Genomic DNA, 19,061 nt, shown 5'->3' with positions numbered 1-19,061 from the left:
TCTATGTTGTGTTTATGTGTTTGGCCTGGTATGGTTCTCAATCAGAGGCAGGTGTCGTTCGTTGTCTCTGATTGAGAATCATACTTAGGTAGCCTTTTTCCACCTGTGTTTTGTGGGTGATTATTTTCTGTTTAGTGTTTTTTCGTCACCTTACAGAACTGTTTCGGGTTTCATTTCATTCTCTTTGTTATTTTGTTTAGTGTTCTGAGTTTAAATAAATATATCATGAACACTGCTGCGCTTTGGTCCTCCTCTCCTTCCACCGTATAGACAACCTTTACAGTTGTTAGGAGCACATGAAACATCAGCCACCCTGTATAGCCATCATTCAATGAGTTCACAACAAGATGCATTTGTACAGAAGCCTTCACTTCCCACACCTCAAGACCCAGTACCATGGTGGTGGGAGAAGAGACACCCTTCTCATCTTGTCAGAGCTCTTCGACATGCACTTGAGTGTCTTCACCTTCCCTGTTTCTCAACTGCAGGTGATGCAATTAGGCAGGATAGATCACACATTCTGCTAACAAAAGTTGACATGTCGAAATTTCTACAGAAGAAGTGTTCATTTTGAAGTCTATGACACCACAAAACAATATACCACAATGCAAACAAAAATATGGTTCTACTCTTTCAAACTTTTGTCGAACCCCATTTCATAAGAATCAACTTCCAGTAAAGTGTTAATGTGGTAAATCTAAATTATTTAAAATAGCAAAAATACTTGAGATCCAAATCTTTTTAAACCAAATTTGTGTTTTTACTAAACCCAATGAGTGATCTACTAGGATGTAATAGCACAAACATTTGATCCATGCCTCTTTTTAAAGTTTTAGAGAGGGGGTAAATTATTTTTAAAACACAGTTTGGAATTTAGGTCATGCATTTTCCCCTCGACTTCCAGGAGGAGATAAATATACTTCGGAGAATTATGTAGAGACTAAGGGAAAATACTGCTGGACAAAGACATGATAGGGGACTCAACACGATAATTAAATCTAGCATTCTATCTGGATGCAGATGGGGTGAAAAGAAAGTACAAAGCCTATTAGTGCCATACGCCTGTAGCTGGGAATCCATCCAATTGGCAAAAAAATAAATATGCGAATAATTGTAAAATCCACTTAAAAAATATACATGCATTTTCCCACAAGAGATGTGCTTCCATAAAAGGTATTTATTGTGGATAAAAGGCTGTGCGTGATGACGTATTGCACATAAAATAAAATAAACATAATTTTTGTATTTCAATTTCCCATGTACCGAATTAAAAATGACAAGTTTAATGGGTTTCCATTTCTCTTATGGTTCTGTCACTAAAAACGTTGCATTGTAATAGCGAATGTGCCCACTCTGGTCTTGGCACTGTGCTCTAGCCAACAGCTCACACTCATAGTGTAGTGGCGGTATAGGCAACATGATGAGATTATTATGGGATAAGATGATTTTTTATTTGTCAAATGGCAGCCAAGTATCATGTCACCAGAACCTTTCGATATTCATTCAAAAAGAACATCAAGCTCATCGGCGTGAACTTTAATCTGTAGATGAATAAGCTGCATGGTTTCCCGAGTCGTAGGAAAAAGACCACACACTATCATTGCATAACTCCAATTTATTTAAAAAATGTTCTACTTCATTTTCATAATCTGCAGCGCCACCCAAACATCAACATGATGGGAAAATTGTGCGTTTCTATGTTTTGTAGTACAAAAAAAAATATGGGAAGATAAGTGTTTCAGTTGACATCGTCGGTGTGCATCGTCAGTGTGCATTTAAAAAAAAAAGGAATTACTAATGGTAATTAGTAATGGTTGATGATGGCATTGGAAACATTTTTTTTTTACTACAAAACATAGAAACGTGCCATTTCCACATACAGTACCAGCCACAAGTTTGGACTCATTCAAGGGCATTGGACCTTTTAACTTTTATTTCATTACAGAAAAGAATGTGAAGGTGCATCGGGGCGGCAGGTAGGCCAGTAACCGAAAGGTTGCTGGATCGAATCCCCGAGCTGATAAGGTAAAAAAAAAATATGTGGTTCTGCCCTTGAATAATGTAGTTGACCAACTGTTCCCTGGTAGGCCGTCATTATAAATAAGAATTTGTTCTTAACTGACTTGCCTAGTTAAATAAAGTTTACATTTTAAAAAGCTAAATCAACAAACAACAAATGGAGATTAAACGTCTCTATTTGGCTTGGAGTTGAAGCAGATTGGATTGGAAAGGCAGTGTAGCATCGGTGGAGGGAGGGGGCATTGATGGCACAGCCAGAGAGAAGACAGCCTGACATTGGAAAGGCAGTGTAGCATCGGTGGAGGGAGGGGGCATCGATGGCACAGCCAGAGAGAAGACAGCCTGACATTGGAAAGGCAGTGTAGCATCGGTGGAGGGAGGGGGCATCGATGGCACAGCCAAAGAGAAGACAGCCTGACATTGGAAAGGCAGTGTAGCATCGGTGGAGGGAGGGGGCATTGATGGCACAGCCAGAGAGAAGACAGCCTGACATTGGAAAGGCAGTGTAGCATCGGTGGAGGGAGGGGGCATCGATGGCACAGCCAAAGAGAAGACAGCCTGACATTGGAAAGGCAGTGTAGCATCGGTGGAGGGAGGGGGCATTGATGGCACAGCCAGAGAGAAGACAGCCTGACATTGGAAAGGCAGTGTAGCATCGGTGGAGGGAGGGGGCATCGATGGCACAGCCAAAGAGAAGACAGCCTGACATTGGAAAGGCAGTGTAGCATCAGTGGAGGGAGGGGGCATTGATGGCACAGCCAAAGAGAAGACAGCCTGACATTGGAAAGGCAGTGTAGCATCAGTGGAGCGAGGGGGCATTGATGGCACAGCCAGAGAGAAGACAGCCTTACATACAGGCCCGGAACGCTTCATCAGTGCACCAAATCTACTTCTCCGACGGTCAGTTCCTCTATAGGACACTCTCCTCAGTGGGTATTGGTCTTTCATTGCCGAACAAGGAGCACCCACCATATCAGATACCAGAAGGAAAAAAACTACCACATGAGAAACCATAGGAAACAGCCACATGAGAAACAGCCACATGAGAAACCAGAGGAAACAGCCACATGAGAAACAGCCACATGAGAAACAGCCACATGAGAAACAAGGGGAGAGAAACAACCACATGATAAACCAGGGGAGAGAAACAGCCACATGAGAAACCAGAGGAGAGAAACAGCCGCATGAGAAATAGCCACATGAGAAACCAGAGGAGAGAAACAATCACATGAGAAACAGCCACGTGAGAAACCAGGGGAGAGAAACAGCCACGTGAGAAACCAGGGGAGAGAAACAGCCACATGAGAAACCAGAGGAGAGAAACAGCCACATGAGAAACAGCCACATGAGAAACAGCCACATGAGAAACCAGAGGAGAGAAACAGCCACATGAGAAACCAGGGGAGAGAAACAGCCACATGACAAACAGCCACATGAGAAACAGCCACATGAGAAACAGCCACACGAGAAACCAGAGGAAACAGCCACATGAGAAACAGGGGGAGAGAAACAACCACATGATAAACCAGGGGAGAGAAACAGCCACATGAGAAACAGCCACATGAGAAACAGCCACATGAGAAACAGCCACATGAGAAGCAGCCACATGAGAAACAGCCACATGAGAAACAGCCACATGAGAAACAGCCACATGAGAAACAGCCACATGAGAAGCAGCCACATGAGAAACAGCCACATGAGAAACAGCCACATGAGAAACAGCCACATGAGAAACAGCCACATGAGAAACCAGTGGTCTGATATTGGCGCCTTCAGGATTCATGGTAACACTGGTCTGATATTGGTGCCTTCGGGATTCATGGTAACACTGGTCTGATATTGGCGCCTTCAGGATTCATGGTAACACTGGTCTGATATTGGCGCCTTCAGGATTCATGGTAACACTGGTCTGATATTGGCGCCTTCAGGATTCATGGTAACACTGGTCTGATATTGGCGCCTTCAGGATTCATGGTAACACTGGTCTGATATTGACGCCTTCAGGATTCATGGTAACACTGGTCTGATATTGGCGCCTTCAGGATTCATGGTAACACTGGTCTGATATTGGCGCCTTCAGGATTCATGGTAACACTGGTCTGATATTGATGCCTTCAGGATTCATGGTAACAGTGGTCGTACATTTATGGCCTTCAGGATACATGGTAACACTGGTCTTACATTTATGGCCTTCAGGATACATGGTAACACTGGTCTGATATTGGCGCCTTCAGGATTCATGGTAACACTGGTCTGATATTGATGGCCTTCAGGATTCATGGTAACACTGGTCTGATATTGGCGCCTTCAGGATTCATGGTAACACTGGTCTGATATTGATGGCCTTCAGGATACATGGTAACACTGGTCTGATATTGGCGCCTTCAGGATTCATGGTAACACTGGTCTGATATTGGCGCCTTCAGGATACATGGTAACACTGGTCTGATATTGACGCCTTCAGGATTCATGGTAACACTGGTCTGATATTGGCGCCTTCAGGATACATGGTAACACTGGTCTGATATTGACGCCTTCAGGATTCATGGTAACACTGGTCTGATATTGGCGCCTTCAGGATACATGGTAACACTGGTCTGAAATTAGCGCCTTCAGGATACATGGTAACACTGGTCTGAAATTAGCGCCTTCAGGATACATGGTAACACTGGTCTGAAATTAGCGCCTTCAGGATACATGGTAACACTGGTCTGATATTGATGGCCTTCAGGATTCATGGTAACACTGGTCTGATATTGATGCCCTTCAGGATACATGGTAACACTGGTCTGATATTGGCGCCTTCAGGATTCATGGTAACACTGGTCTGAAATTAGCGCCTTCAGGATACATGGTAACACTGGTCTGAAATTAGCGCCTTCAGGATACATGGTAACACTGGTCTGATATTGATGGCCTTCAGGATTCATGGTAACACTGGTCTGATATTGATGCCCTTCAGGATACATGGTAACACTGGTCTGATATTGGCGCCTTCAGGATACATGGTAACACTGGTCTGAAATTAGCGCCTTCAGGATACATGGTAACACTGGTCTGAAATTAGCGCCTTCAGGATACATGGTAACACTGGTCTGAAATTAGCGCCTTCAGGATACATGGTAACACTGGTCTGATATTGATGGCCTTCAGGATTCATGGTAACACTGGTCTGATATTGATGCCCTTCAGGATTCATGGTAACACTGGTCTGATATTGGCGCCTTCAGGATTCATGGTAACACTGGTCTGATATTGGCGCCTTCAGGATTCATGGTAACACTGGTCTGATATTGATGGCCTTCAGGATTCATGGTTGTGAGACTTATTTTGACATAGAACTTTGACATAGAACTAATATCCCCTGGCAAACATTCCCACACTAGTGTCATAAATAAATACATTGTTTTTTACGTCTGTGTAAATTGGCTTAAATGATTTTGCATTATGGGTCAGCTAATAAGGGTAATATCAGTAACACTTTATTTTACAGACCACTACTTACAACGTTGACTTAATAACAACTTTTTAAAACGGTAATGACCTAATAACCTCATAGTAAATAACACTTGAAATGTTTTCTGAGATTAATTGACAACAACAACAACAAAATGTCACCGTATTACACTTGGTTCCAGGTAGCTACCGATTGTGTGGAATTATTTTAGAAATACCAGAAACATTCCATAATTATTGATTGATTATAGAACTGAAGCACAGCATATAGCAGTAATCGCCTAGAAGTCCAATGGAACAAGCACAAGACTACAGAATAGTACTACTGAGTCCATAGTCCACATGCAGCAATGGATAGAAATGATCAGTTCCAAAAAGACATGGATAAAAGACAAATACTGGGTGTTCTTGGCAGGTGTCACAATCAGTGCTTTTGTCGGGCTTCCCTTTCATCCGTTTCCCTTTCATGATCTTTCAGTCTGGAATCAAAAATGAAGTCAATGGAATACAGGCAGAGGATAAAAAACAACACAGAAGTACTCATGACAGCTTCCCTCTGGTTGGAGGTCATTTAAACCTACCCTCGAGGGATAATGTCATGGCAGATTCCCCCTGTTTGGAGGTCATTTAAACCTACCCTCGAGGGATAATGTCATGACAGCTTCCTTCTGGTTGGAGGTCATTTAAACCTACCCTCGAGGGATAATGTCATGACAGCTTCCCCCTGGTTGGAGGTCATTTAAACCTACCCTCGAGGGATAATGTCATGACAGCTTCCCTCTGGTTGGAGGTCATTTAAACCTACCCTCGAGGGATAATGTCATGACAGCTTCCTTCTGGTTGGAGGTCATTTAAACCTACCCTCGAGGGATAATGTCATGACAGCTTCCCCCTGGTTGGAGGTCATTTAAACCTACCCTCGAGGGATAATGTCATGACAGCTTCCCCCTGGTTGGAGGTCATTTAAACCTACCCTCGAGGGATAATGTCATGACAGCTTCCCCCTGGTTGGAGGTCATTTAAACCTACCCTCGAGGGATAATGTCATGGCAGATTCCCCCTGGTTGGAGATTATTTAAACCTACCCTCGAGGGATAATGTCATGACAGCTTCCTTCTGGTTGGAGGTCATTTAAACCTACCCTCGAGGGATAATGTCATGACAGCTTCCCTCTGGTTGGAGGTCATTTAAACCTACCCTCGAGGGATAATGTCATGACAGCTTCCTTCTGGTTGGAGGTCATTTAAACCTACCCTCGAGGGATAATGTCATGACAGCTTCCTTCTGGTTGGAGGTCATTTAAACCTACCCTCGAGGGATAATGTCATGGCAGATTCCCCCTGGTTGGAGGTCATTTAAACCTACCCTCGAGGGATAATGTCATGGCAGCTTCCCCCTGGTTGGAGGTCATTTAAACCTACCCTATTTGTCTTACATTTGACTGTTGTGACCATTCAGGAATTCAAGGAGAATTACAATCCAGCATAATGATTTATAGTAATTCTAATTTTAATAATAATAATAATAATAATTACAAAATCAGCAGCAGTATGCCTGGCAAAGTTAAACAGGTCTTACACTAATCAGTAGAATCTAGTGGACAACGCACTTACGAAATGCCAGATTTTAAAGGAGACGAGGCAGATAAGAAATTCATGAGGTCCCCGCCTTAGATCAAAATGAAAATGTCAATGAAAGATTGTTGGGGCACTAATAATTATGCAACGGAGGAGTTGCATTTTAATTCACTAAGTAAACATCTCAGACAATATTTAAATAGGTATCACCAAGCCGGTCTCAAAGGAAACATAGGAGAATCATTATGTGTTTGAGATTGTATTGCTTCCCGACCAGTACAATAGAGGCTGGTAAAAGCCATACGGTGGGTCTGGATATGACATTCTCATAACAGATACTAGAGCAGGACTGACTTGTTTTAAAATTAATGCCTGATTGATTTCCTGGCTACAACTCCCATCGACTTTCACACTCCACTGGGGGTGTAATTACGTTTCTGCTGCCCATGCTAAAAGGAGGAGAGGGGGGGTGGCATGTTTTTTTTTAAACTTCACAGTTTTCATTACAGCATAAATCAAAGGAGGTGTTTAAAGTAACGAATAATAATCGAAAAGACCAAATCCTGAAGGCAGATTAGAACAGTTTGATAGTACAGATACTGCTGGGCCTTAATATACCCCAGAATGGGTGATCAGTCCTTGGAGAATGTAACTGAAGTGATGGATGTATGGGGTGGGGGGGGGGGGTCAGACAGTGTTTTTCTCTATTAGCAATATAATGTGGGATCATCTACAAAACAAGACTGTAAACATTCTTCTAAAAAGACATAAGGGTAGTTTAAAGGTCCATGTTCTTCTACATCTGCATTGCTTGCTGTTTGGGGGTTTTTAGGCTGGGTTTCTGTACAGCACTTTGTGACATCTACTGATGTAAAAAGAGCTTTATAAATACATTTGATTGATTGCAAATCTACACAGAGTGCACAAAACATTAGGAACACCTTCCTAATATTGAGTTGCACCCCCCCACCCTTTTGCCCTGAGAACAGCCTCTATTCGTCAGGTCATGGACACTACAAGGTGTTGAAAGCGTTCCACAGGGATGCTGGACCCATGTTGACTCTACAAGGTGTTGAAAGAGTTCCACAGGGATGCTGGACCCATGTTGACTCTACAAGGTGTTGAAAGCGTTCCACAGGGATGCTGGACCCATGTTGACTCTACAAGGTGTTGAAAGCGTTCCACAGGGATGCTGGACCCATGTTGACTCTACAAGATGTTGAAAGCGTTCCACAGGGATGCTGGACCCATGTTGACTCTACAAGGTGTTGAAAGCGTTCCACAGGGATGCTGGACCCATGTTGACTCTACAAGGTGTTGAAAGCGTTCCACAGAGATGCTGGACCCATGTTGATTCCAATGCTTCCCACAGAGGTGTCAAGATGCCTGGATGTCCTTTGGGTGGGGGACCATTCTAGACACACATGGGAAAAACTGTTGAGTGAAAAACCCAGCAGCTTTGCAGTTCTTGATGTACTCAAACCGGTGCGCCTGGCACCGACTACCAGACCCGTTTCAAAGTCACTTAAATCTTTCGTCTTGCCCATTCACCCTCTAAAATGCACAAGCACAATCCGTGTCTCAAAGCTTAAACATCTTTCATCTGTCTTCTGCCCTTCATGGTCAGTCTATGTCATGGGAAAGAGGTGTTCCTAATGTTTTGTAAACTCAGCCTCAGAGGTAATCATCCTAAAAACCAGACCCAACAGTGGAAATACTTCCCGTGGTGGGAAGAAGGTGAATGGTTGAACACCTTGTGAAAAATAGTCTTGAATCATGACTGAGATTCATAACAGAAGACAATTATTTCTGACTAAAAAAGGGTTTGCTCACCAGTAAATAAATAACCTTATCTAACAATCTATTTTCTTGTCTGTGAGCTTTAAGATAGATTCAGTGACGCTTCTGAGCATGTATTCACTCACAGGAATTCACTCCGTCAAGCAACGTGACGGCTGTGTGACAAGAAATGCTAATGGGTTTAACCTCTTTACTTCCTACTCTCTCTGGGTGCATTTATACAGGCAGCCCATTCTGATCTTTTACTGGCAAAAGAGCTGATCTGATTGGTCTAAAGACCAATTAGTGGAAAAAGATCAGAAATGGGCTGGCTGTGTAAACGCAGTACGTGCTTATGTCGGAAGTCTTACCGCTACTTATGATTACGGCATATCTACATTTAACATCAAAGATCCAACTTTTGTCTCTCCAGGTCTTTCTGACATTGGAGGGTTATTTCACCTATAGCAAACAAAAATTCGGGGGGGGGGGGGGAATATCAGACTGAGCTTCGATCTCAGGGACAATGTCTGGCGTTTATACAGGCAGCCCAATTCTGATCCACCAATCGGTCTTTTGATTAATCAGATCAGCTCTTTCGACCAATAATTTAGCAACAAAAAAAATGGTTCCCCTGTGGGGAGTCACGACTTAAACTCGGGCATAGTTTATAAACCAGACCTGCATCCACTATGAGTGAACCGAGCCCATTGAAAACAAATACATGCTAGTCTTATTATTATTATGGTCAACTGTTTCAGGTCTATGCACACTGTTTCAGGTCTATGCACACTGTTTCAGGTCTATGCACACTGTTTCAGGTCTATGCACACTGTTTCAGGTCTATGCACACTGTTTCAGGTCTATGCAAGGTGCACACTGTTTCAGGTCTATGCACGGTGCACACTGTTTCAGGTCTATGCACAGTGCACACTGTTTCAGGTCTATGCACACTGTTTCAGGTCTATGCAAGGTGCACACTGTTTCAGGTCTATGCACGGTGCACACTGTTTCAGGTCTATGCACGGTGCACACTGTTTCAGGTCTATGCACACTGTTTCAGATCTATGCACACTGTTTCAGGTCTATGCAAGGTGCACACTGTTTCAGATCTATGCAAGGTGCACACTGTTTCAGGTCTATGCACACTGTTTCAGGTCTATGCAAGGTGCACACTGTTTCAGGTCTATGCACGGTGCACACTGTTTCAGGTCTATGCACGGTGCACACTGTTTCAGGTCTATGCACACTGTTTCAGGTCTATGCAAGGTGCACACTGTTTCAGGTCTATGCACGGTGCACACTGTTTCAGGTCTATGCACGGTGCACACTGTTTCAGGTCTATGCACACTGTTTCAGATCTATGCACACTGTTTCAGGTCTATGCAAGGTGCACACTGTTTCAGGTCTATGCAAGGTGCACACTGTTTCAGGTCTATGCAAGGTGCACACTGTTTCAGGTCTATGCAAGGTGCACACTGTTTCAGGTCTATGCAAGGTGCACACTGTTTCAGGTCTATGCAAGGTGCACACTGTTTCAGGTCTATGCACACTGTTTCAGATCTATGCACACTGTTTCATATCTATGCACACTGTTTCAGGTCTATGCAAGGTGCACACTGTTTCAGGTCTATGCAAGGTGCACACTGTTTCAGATCTATGCACACTGTTTCAGATCTATGCACACTGTTTCAGGTCTATGCAAGGTGCACACTGTTTCAGGTCTATGCAAGGTGCACACTGTTTCAGGTCTATGCAAGGTGCACACTGTTTCAGATCTATGCACACTGTTTCAGATCTATGCACACTGTTTCAGGTCTATGCAAGGTGCACACTGTTTCAGATCTATGCACACTGTTTCAGATCTATGCACACTGTTTCAGGTCTATGCAAGGTGCACACTGTTTCAGGTCTATGCAAGGTGCACACTGTTTCAGATCTATGCACACTGTTTCAGATCTATGCACACTGTTTCAGGTCTATGCAAGGTGCACACTGTTTCAGGTCTATGCAAGGTGCACACTGTTTCAGATCTATGCACACTGTTTCAGATCTATGCACACTGTTTCAGGTCTATGCACGGTGCACACTGTTTCAGGTCTATGCAAGGTGCACACTGTTTCAGATCTATGCACACTGTTTCAGATCTATGCACACTGTTTCAGGTCTATGCAAGGTGCACACTGTTTCAGGTCTATGCACACTGTTTCAGATCTATGCACACTGTTTCAGGTCTATGCAAGGTGCACACTGTTTCAGGTCTATGCAAGGTGCACACTGTTTCAGATCTATGCACACTGTTTCAGATCTATGCACACTGTTTCAGGTCTATGCACGGTGCACACTGTTTCAGGTCTATGCAAGGTGCACACTGTTTCAGATCTATGCACACTGTTTCAGATCTATGCACACTGTTTCAGGTCTATGCAAGGTGCACACTGTTTCAGGTCTATGCAAGGTGCACACTGTTTCAGATCTATGCACACTGTTTCAGATCTATGCACACTGTTTCAGGTCTATGCAAGGTGCACACTGTTTCAGGCCTATGCAAGGTGCACACTGTTTCAGATCTATGCACACTGTTTCAGATCTATGCACACTGTTTCAGGTCTATGCAAGGTGCACACTGTTTCAGGTCTATGCAAGGTGCACACTGTTTCAGATCTATGCACACTGTTTCAGGTCTATGCAAGGTGCACACTGTTTCAGGTCTATGCAAGGTGCACACTGTTTCAGATCTATGCACACTGTTTCAGATCTATGCACACTGTTTCAGGTCTATGCAAGGTGCACACTGTTTCAGGTCTATGCAAGGTGCACACTGTTTCAGGTCCATTACCCACGTGGGTATATGCTCGTAAAAACCAATGAGTAAATGGGTGGAGGCGGGAACTTGCAGCGTGTCAGGCGGGCTAAATTAGAATAGAACCAAGTTCTATCTTAGCGCCTGGCTACACAGACACCCGGGAGCAGTTTGGATGAAATGATTGAATAACATGCAAGATGGGGACGGCAGAAAGCCTACACTCTTAGAAAAAGAGGTGCTTAGTAAAGCCATACAGGGTTCTTCTGTTTTTCCCCACAGGGGAACCATTTTTTTCCAAAAAGGGTTCTTAGGCTGAGAATGATTCTCGGTTGAACCCTCTGCCTTGTAAAGAACCCTCATCTTCCAAAAAGGGTTCTTCATATGAAAATGGTTCTTGGTAGAAACCTATCCCTCTGCAGAGAACCCTTTTGGAACCCTTGTTTCCCTAAGAGTCTAGTGGTTAGAGCGCTGGGCCAGTAACCAAAATGTCACTAGTTTGAATCCTTGAGTTGACAAAGTCAAAACAAATCTGCCGATGTGCCCTTGAGCATGGCACTTAACCCTAATTTATCCAAGGTCACCGTTGATAATGACTGATCCCTGGCCGTGACACCCATGGGATATGCAACAAAACATTTCCAATTCACACATATTAATACACGCATGTGAAATAGCACAAATATAATAAAACAAATAAGCACCTACCGAATGTATTTAAAATTCTAATAGGCTTAGGGCCAACCTCAAACCTACATAGATGGGAGATGATGAACGTATGGGTTGCACCACAACTAATGAGTAAAATATCTCAGTGTAGGTATTCTTCATACCATCCCACTCTTGACAACATGTGACAATTGTCAATACAATTGTGATAATAAAAATTAACAAATATTTAAAAAATATATAAAAGTCATTTTATGTTCAAATAATAACCAGAACCATACAATAAAAAAGCATATGTGGTAAATAGTTTTGCTGCTTTCTTTCTATATTAGCCAAGTCTGGTATTAGATGAGATATTCTTGTAGCCCTGCTGGGATTTTTTATTTTTTTAAACACATGTGTATCATACTCAATGAATGCATGAAGGCAGAACAGATTGTCAACGTAGCAACCAACAAAAACACGTTCTATGAGCGCAATATTTCTTCAAATTCTGCTGCTTCTCAAGCATCCACGGTGCAATTATATACTGCTGTGATCATTTGTTTAAAACCTGACCTTCTCTTTACAGCAGAACTGGGGGATATATCTGATTAAATACACTAAAACATCATACATCTTTAGTAGGCTAAATAAAGGCAGCGAGACCCTCTACTTGCCCAAGTTGGAACCAAGAGGCTGGCTGGTCGCTCTAACAGTTCAGGTTGCTGTTTCCCGGGCACATTCATTTCCCATACAGCCGCTGGCTCTGTCCACTGAACTCGAAGAGACTTTCATAAGTCATTTATCCAACAATAGTCGAGTAGTGCCGTTCAACTATGTCCCAGTCACCGAAAGAGGCACACGGACGTACGGACAGACCGAGCATATAGCCGAGCCCCAGTACGCAACTAGAGTAGATAAGGAAGGTAGGCAGGCTACCGAGCTCAACGCTGCACTGTCTCCAGTCTCTATATCACATTTTCCGACGGTGATTATGGATCTGATAGATAGTCACGCAATTCATAGCAACTATGAGAAAAACAAATCCACAGCTCAGTGTCAGATAGGTGAATCCACGATTGAGGTCGAAACAGCTTCCGCTGCTACGTTGTTAACTGCATTCTGTCGTTGTACTCGGTGAAACGCGGGACAGTCCAAACGTTGTCTTCCTCACCCGCTGCCTCTCCCTCCCTCCTCTCGCATTTGATGTTTAACCATTGCGATGGGTCCAGTAAGCCTATGGATTAACATGTTTACACATATTCTATGTTGTCAATTGTCACTGTAGGATTTAGTTCGTGAACTAATTTTCTCCTTAAAATGTTTACATTCTATGATTGACTTCAGCTGTATCCCAATGAGGCTTAGCAAAAGGAATTGGGATATTTGTGAAGCAGAGATTTCATCAAATGTGATTTAAATGCGTTGTGTTTTATTCACCGTTTCATCTCTGTGCCATCAAACCATCTCTAATTTGGCATCCAAATAAATACACGAAGTTCATTTACAATTCAATAGGACTACTGGAGTAGCCTTTTAATCAGCTATCGGCCTACTGATCCAGATCGAATAAATACTCTATTGTTGTCATTAGTTTATAATAAATTGCATTTATTTAATATCAAACAAACAATGGATACAAATGAATCGAATTTGAATTTCCCATGATTCAAAAGTTGTGTGGTAGGCCAAATACGTCTAATCTAATACAATAGCACTCACAGGCCTGTAAACTATTCCTCTCAGTAATAAAGGACATGATTGACATTTACAGTCTACGACATTCATGTTGATTTTCGTTATAATATACAGGGGAGCAGAACTGGACTCCAAGACTCTCTGCAACAGACCCATACATTCATTTTATCCATTCAATCCACAAACCAGATGTATTGTTGTGTTATTGTTGTTTAAAAAAACAAACATACAAAAACATTGTTATTAATAATGTATTTGTTAGAGAGCACTGTGTTTCTCTCGAAAGGTGTACAGGCAATATAGTTGCAATATGTTATTTGTACACCGGTCTACAGTTTTCAGAATACCCTAGAGATTAGAGTAAGCAAAGGGGCTTGTTATTTTTTCCACATTTCCCTCGCCCTCAAATGGAAAAAGATCCCTCTTCTCCAGGCTAACTGTCCATGATGTGGATAACACTAATTGCACAAAAAAAAATGTGGCACTTATACTCTCATTTCAACCAACGTAGCACAATACTCAAGACAGTTATGTAGTATCTGATTCTATATGTTTGATTCAGTCTGAGGTTCTGAAATATGAGGGGATTCATTAGCACTGTTAGCCGGTCTATTTACATGGGAAATAACTATTGTTGTTGCAGTTTGAAGAAAATAAATCATCTGATGAAATGAAGTACTTGAGGTGTCATTTAATTTCTTGAGATGAAAATGCAGTCTACATTTACATTTACATTTAAGTCATTTAGCAGACGCTCTTATCCAGAGCGACTTACAAATTGGTAGCATGTCAACTCTGAAAACCTTTTCCATTATTGCGAATAGTAAGATCTAACTGTGAAAGAGGAATTCCGTCTCTTTTGCTGAATAACTCTTATTGAATGAGTATTTTTGTAACTGCTTAAGGCATGGCTCTCCAACCCTGTTCCTGAAAAACTATTGATGTGAGAAATGGCGGTGGAAGCTAGTCTGAAAACCAGTGTCTTTGGGTATGGTTCCACTCCTTGCAGCGGCGGCCCACCCATTAGGGCATTAGGGGCGGCCCACCCATTAGGGCATTAGGGGCGGCCCACCCATTAGGGCATTAGGGGCGGCCCAACCATTAGGGCATTAGGGGCGGCCCACCCATTAGGGCATTAGGGGCGGCCCACCCATTAGGGCATTAGGGGCGGCCCACCCATTAGGGCATTAGGGGCAGCCCACCCATTAGGGCATTAGGGGCGGCCCACCCATTAGGGCATTAGGGGCAGCCCACCCATGAGGGCATTAGGGGCGGCCCACCCATTAGGGCATTAGGGGCGGCCCACCCATTAGGGCATTAGGGGCGGCCCACCCATTAGGGCATTAGGGGCGGCCCACCCATTAGGGCATTAGGGGCGGCCCACCCATTAGGGCATTAGGGGCGGCCCACCCATTAGGGCATTAGGGGCGGCCCAACCATTAGGGCATTAGGGGCGGCCCACCCATTACGGCATTAGGGGCGGCCCACCCATTAGGGCATTAGGGGCGGCCCACCCATTAGGGCATTAGGGGCGGCGCCCCACTTGTGATTGGTCTTCTTTTCTTTCTTTTTTTTATTTTTTATTTTTTAAATCTTGTGAATGGTCCAAAAAAAGTTGAACTTTATAATATATATGAAAAAAATTATCGGATTAAGTTTTAAATGGTCATAAAAGTGTGGTAAATGTGTATATTTTCTTGTTTCAAATATATATTTTTCATAGCAAGATGTTCAGTTACTTACTAATCTGTCCCTCACGCAATGCCAGCAGCAGCAGCAGCAGCTCAGTGGCCTTGTGAACATTGCATACATTATTTTACCAGCTATTTGCTATGAGGGGGGAAACTGCCCCAAAGAACTCGCAGGATTTAATAGCATATATTCTAACAGTACAAATCAAATGGACCAGCCTGGTTTGACCATTTCAGAATGCCTCTGCGTTGTGTTCTGATCGGTCCACATATGACCAAAAAGATTAGAGTTGGTGGCGATCTTTTATTCCGATGAAGAAAAAAACAACATCCAGAAATGACATGTTGTGCTGCCCTCGTGCACCAACACCTCTCTTCCAGATGGATACAGTAGACAGGGCTAACAATAACAACTGTCTCGTTAGATAACAATACAATATAGTACAGTATAGCCTATGGGGCTAGCCAACTTTTATCATGTATAATAATGTACAGTATAGCCTATGGGGCTAGCCAACTTTTATCATGTATAATAATGTACAGTATAGCCTATGGGGCTAGCCAATTTTTATCATGTATAATAATGTACAGTATAGCCTATGGGACTAGCCAACTTGTATCATGTATAATAATGTACAGTATAGCCTATGGGGCTAGCCAACTTTTATCATGTATAATAATGTACAGTATAGCCTATGGGGCTAGCCAACTTTCATAAATTACAGCCAGGCTTTTTGTACCATTAGTACATGACATGCACTTGCAAACTAACAGTAAAATATTGTCAAAAATATCATAACAAAGGGCCTCCCGAGTGGTACAGTGGTCTAAGGCACTACCACGCAGTGCTGAGGGCCTCCCGAGTGGTACAGCGGTCCAAGGCACTACCATGCAGTGCTGAGGGCCGAGTGGTACAGTGGTCTAAGGCACTACCACGCAGTGCTGAGGGCCTCCCGAGTGGTACAGTGGTCTAAGGCACTACAGCAGTGTCTAAGGCACTACCACGCAGTGCTGAGGGCGAGTGGTACAGTGGTCTAAGGCACTACCACGCAGTGCTGAGGTGCCACTTAAGCCTCGGGGTTCGATCCCAGGCTGTGTCACAGCCGGCCGTGAGCTCATGGGGCTGCGCACAATTGGCCCAGCGTCATCCGGGTTTGGCCGGGGGGACTTCCTTGGCTTGCTCTAGTGACTTCTCGTGGCGGGCTGTGCGCCTGCAAATTGACTTCGGTTGGACATGTTTCCTCCCGACACAGTGGAGCGGCTGGCTTCAGGTGTTAAAAGAGAAGTGTATTAAGAAGCGGAGCGACTTGGCGGGTCATGTTTCGGGGAAGATGCATGACTCTCAAACTTTGTCTCTCTCTGTTGGCGAGTTGCAGCGATGAGACAAAATCGTAACTACCAATTTGGGAGAAATAGGGGGGGGGGGGGGGTATAAATATCATAACAAACAAAAACACATGACATACCAGATAAAGAGACAAACGACATCCATAAATAAAACGGGCTACTCTCGTGCACCAACTCCTCTTTACCGTACAGATTAACAGGGGACATGAATAGCCCAATGACAACATACATTAGAAAGTACAGTAGCTCGCATGTACAACGTTCACAAATCAACAGATCAAAAGTTCATAAATGCATAAATATCACAATATACTGGTAGAACATCACGATATTACAACATCACTGACTATATAAACTCAAGTGTGTTTTAACATATAGGATTGATTGAGATTTTCATGGGACGAGTTCAGTGACCTACCTCTTCCACGTGGATACAGTAGACAGGAAAGAGGTAAGGGGGGAGTGGATATTGATGAGGGGGAAGGCAGAAGGAGAAGGAAGTGTGCGACATTAAAAAGGGCACTGACAACAACATGTACAGTAATATCAGGCATGGAAACTATTCAGATTTTGTGTAATTATGCAACATAAAATTCAACACTTGTTACATTGGGATGCTGTGTGTCCGTTCAGGCAGAACTGGGTCAGAACTGGCTCTAGTCTCCTCCCCCAATGAGTCTCTCTCGCCAGACGGCTTACTTCCGCACGTGAGACTTGAGCTGCTCTATCAGAGTTCAATCTTGGTTTCATCAGACCAGATCATCTTTTTTCTCATAGTCTGAGAGTCTTTAGGTGCCTTTTGGCAAACTCCAAGCGGGCTGTTATATGCCTTTTACTGAGGAGTGATTTCTGTCTGACCACTCGAGCATAAAGGCCTGATTGGTGGAGTACTCCAGAGGAACTCTGGAGCTCTGTCAGAATGAACAACGGGTTCTTGGTCATTTACCTGACCAAGGCCCTTCTCCCACGATTGCTCAGTTTGGCCAGGCGACCAGCTCTAGGAAGAGTTTTGGTGGTTCCAAACATCTTCCATTTAAGAATAATGAAGGCCAATGTGTTCTTGGGGACCTTCAATGCCGCAGAAATGTTTTGGTACCCATCCCCAGGTCTGTGCCTCGACACAATCCTGTCTCGGCACTCTACGGACAATTAGTTTGACCTCATGGCTTAGTTTTTGCTCTGACATGCACCTGAGCTCAATTTTAAGTCTCATAGCAAAGGGTCTGAAATCCTTATGTAAATACATTTGCAAAAATGTCTAAAAATCTGTTTTTATGGGGTATTGTGATGTCATTATGGGGTATTGTGTGCAGATTGAGGAGGAAATAAATGTAATTTAATCAATTTTAAAATAAGGCTGTAACGTAACAAAATATGTAACAGGTCAAGGGGTCTGAATATTTTCCGAATGCACTGTATACAAAGAAATGTCAATCTTTATTTTACTATGTTGGTAACCCATTGTATAAAAGTGATAATGCCCATGACTGTAAGTCGCTTTGGATAAAAGCGTCTGCTAAATGGCATATATTATTATTATTATTATAAGCCAGTGTTTGGAGCATATATTGGCACGGTTTGCTTCTCGGGCATTATATCACTTAGGGTGTGTTCGTAAATTAAATCTGGAGTGACACAGTGTGCTCTGGGCATTCAAAGTGTTGTCAGATTGTCCGTTTGAAAATTCAGAGCATTTGGTTCTTGGAGTGTTCAGAGTGCATAGTGGACATGGACACTCTGGCTGAGGAGAACAAATATTTTTTATTTTACCAGGCAAGTCAGTTAAGAACAAATTCTTATTTTCAATGACGGCCTTTGGAACAGTGGGTTAACTGCCTGTTCAGGGGCAGAACGACAGATTTGTACCTTGTCAACTCGGGGATTCGAACTTGCAACCTTTCAGCTACTAGTCCAAAGCTCTAACCACTCGGCTACTCTGCCACCACAAGAAATGTTGATCCGAGCGTTCTGACCTCACAATGCCAGTCAATCACCCAAGCTAACTGGCTAACTCGCTACTTCCAGACACAAATGAGAGAG

The 19,061-nt window shown here is 43.3% G+C and overlaps 1 protein-coding gene across 1 annotated transcript in view; it reads right to left on the bottom strand.

Moving 5' to 3' along the window:
- The window catches only part of LOC124001956 (gamma-2-syntrophin-like), a 104,284-nt gene extending 90,830 nt beyond the window's left edge, over nt 1-13,454 (bottom strand). Inside the window, exon 1 of the mRNA XM_046309132.1 lies at nt 12,963-13,454. Coding sequence (XP_046165088.1) covers nt 12,963-13,031 — 69 coding nt within the window. The 5' untranslated portion in view covers nt 13,032-13,454. The remainder of the gene's footprint in view (nt 1-12,962) is intronic.
- Nucleotides 13,455-19,061: the final 5,607 nt, after the last annotated feature.

Source organism: Oncorhynchus gorbuscha, linkage group LG17 (genome assembly GCF_021184085.1).
Source record: "Oncorhynchus gorbuscha isolate QuinsamMale2020 ecotype Even-year linkage group LG17, OgorEven_v1.0, whole genome shotgun sequence".
NCBI classification, from domain to species: domain Eukaryota; kingdom Metazoa; phylum Chordata; class Actinopteri; order Salmoniformes; family Salmonidae; genus Oncorhynchus; species Oncorhynchus gorbuscha.
Note: the sequence above shows the minus strand (reverse complement) of the source record. Positions and strands in the feature narration are given on the sequence as shown.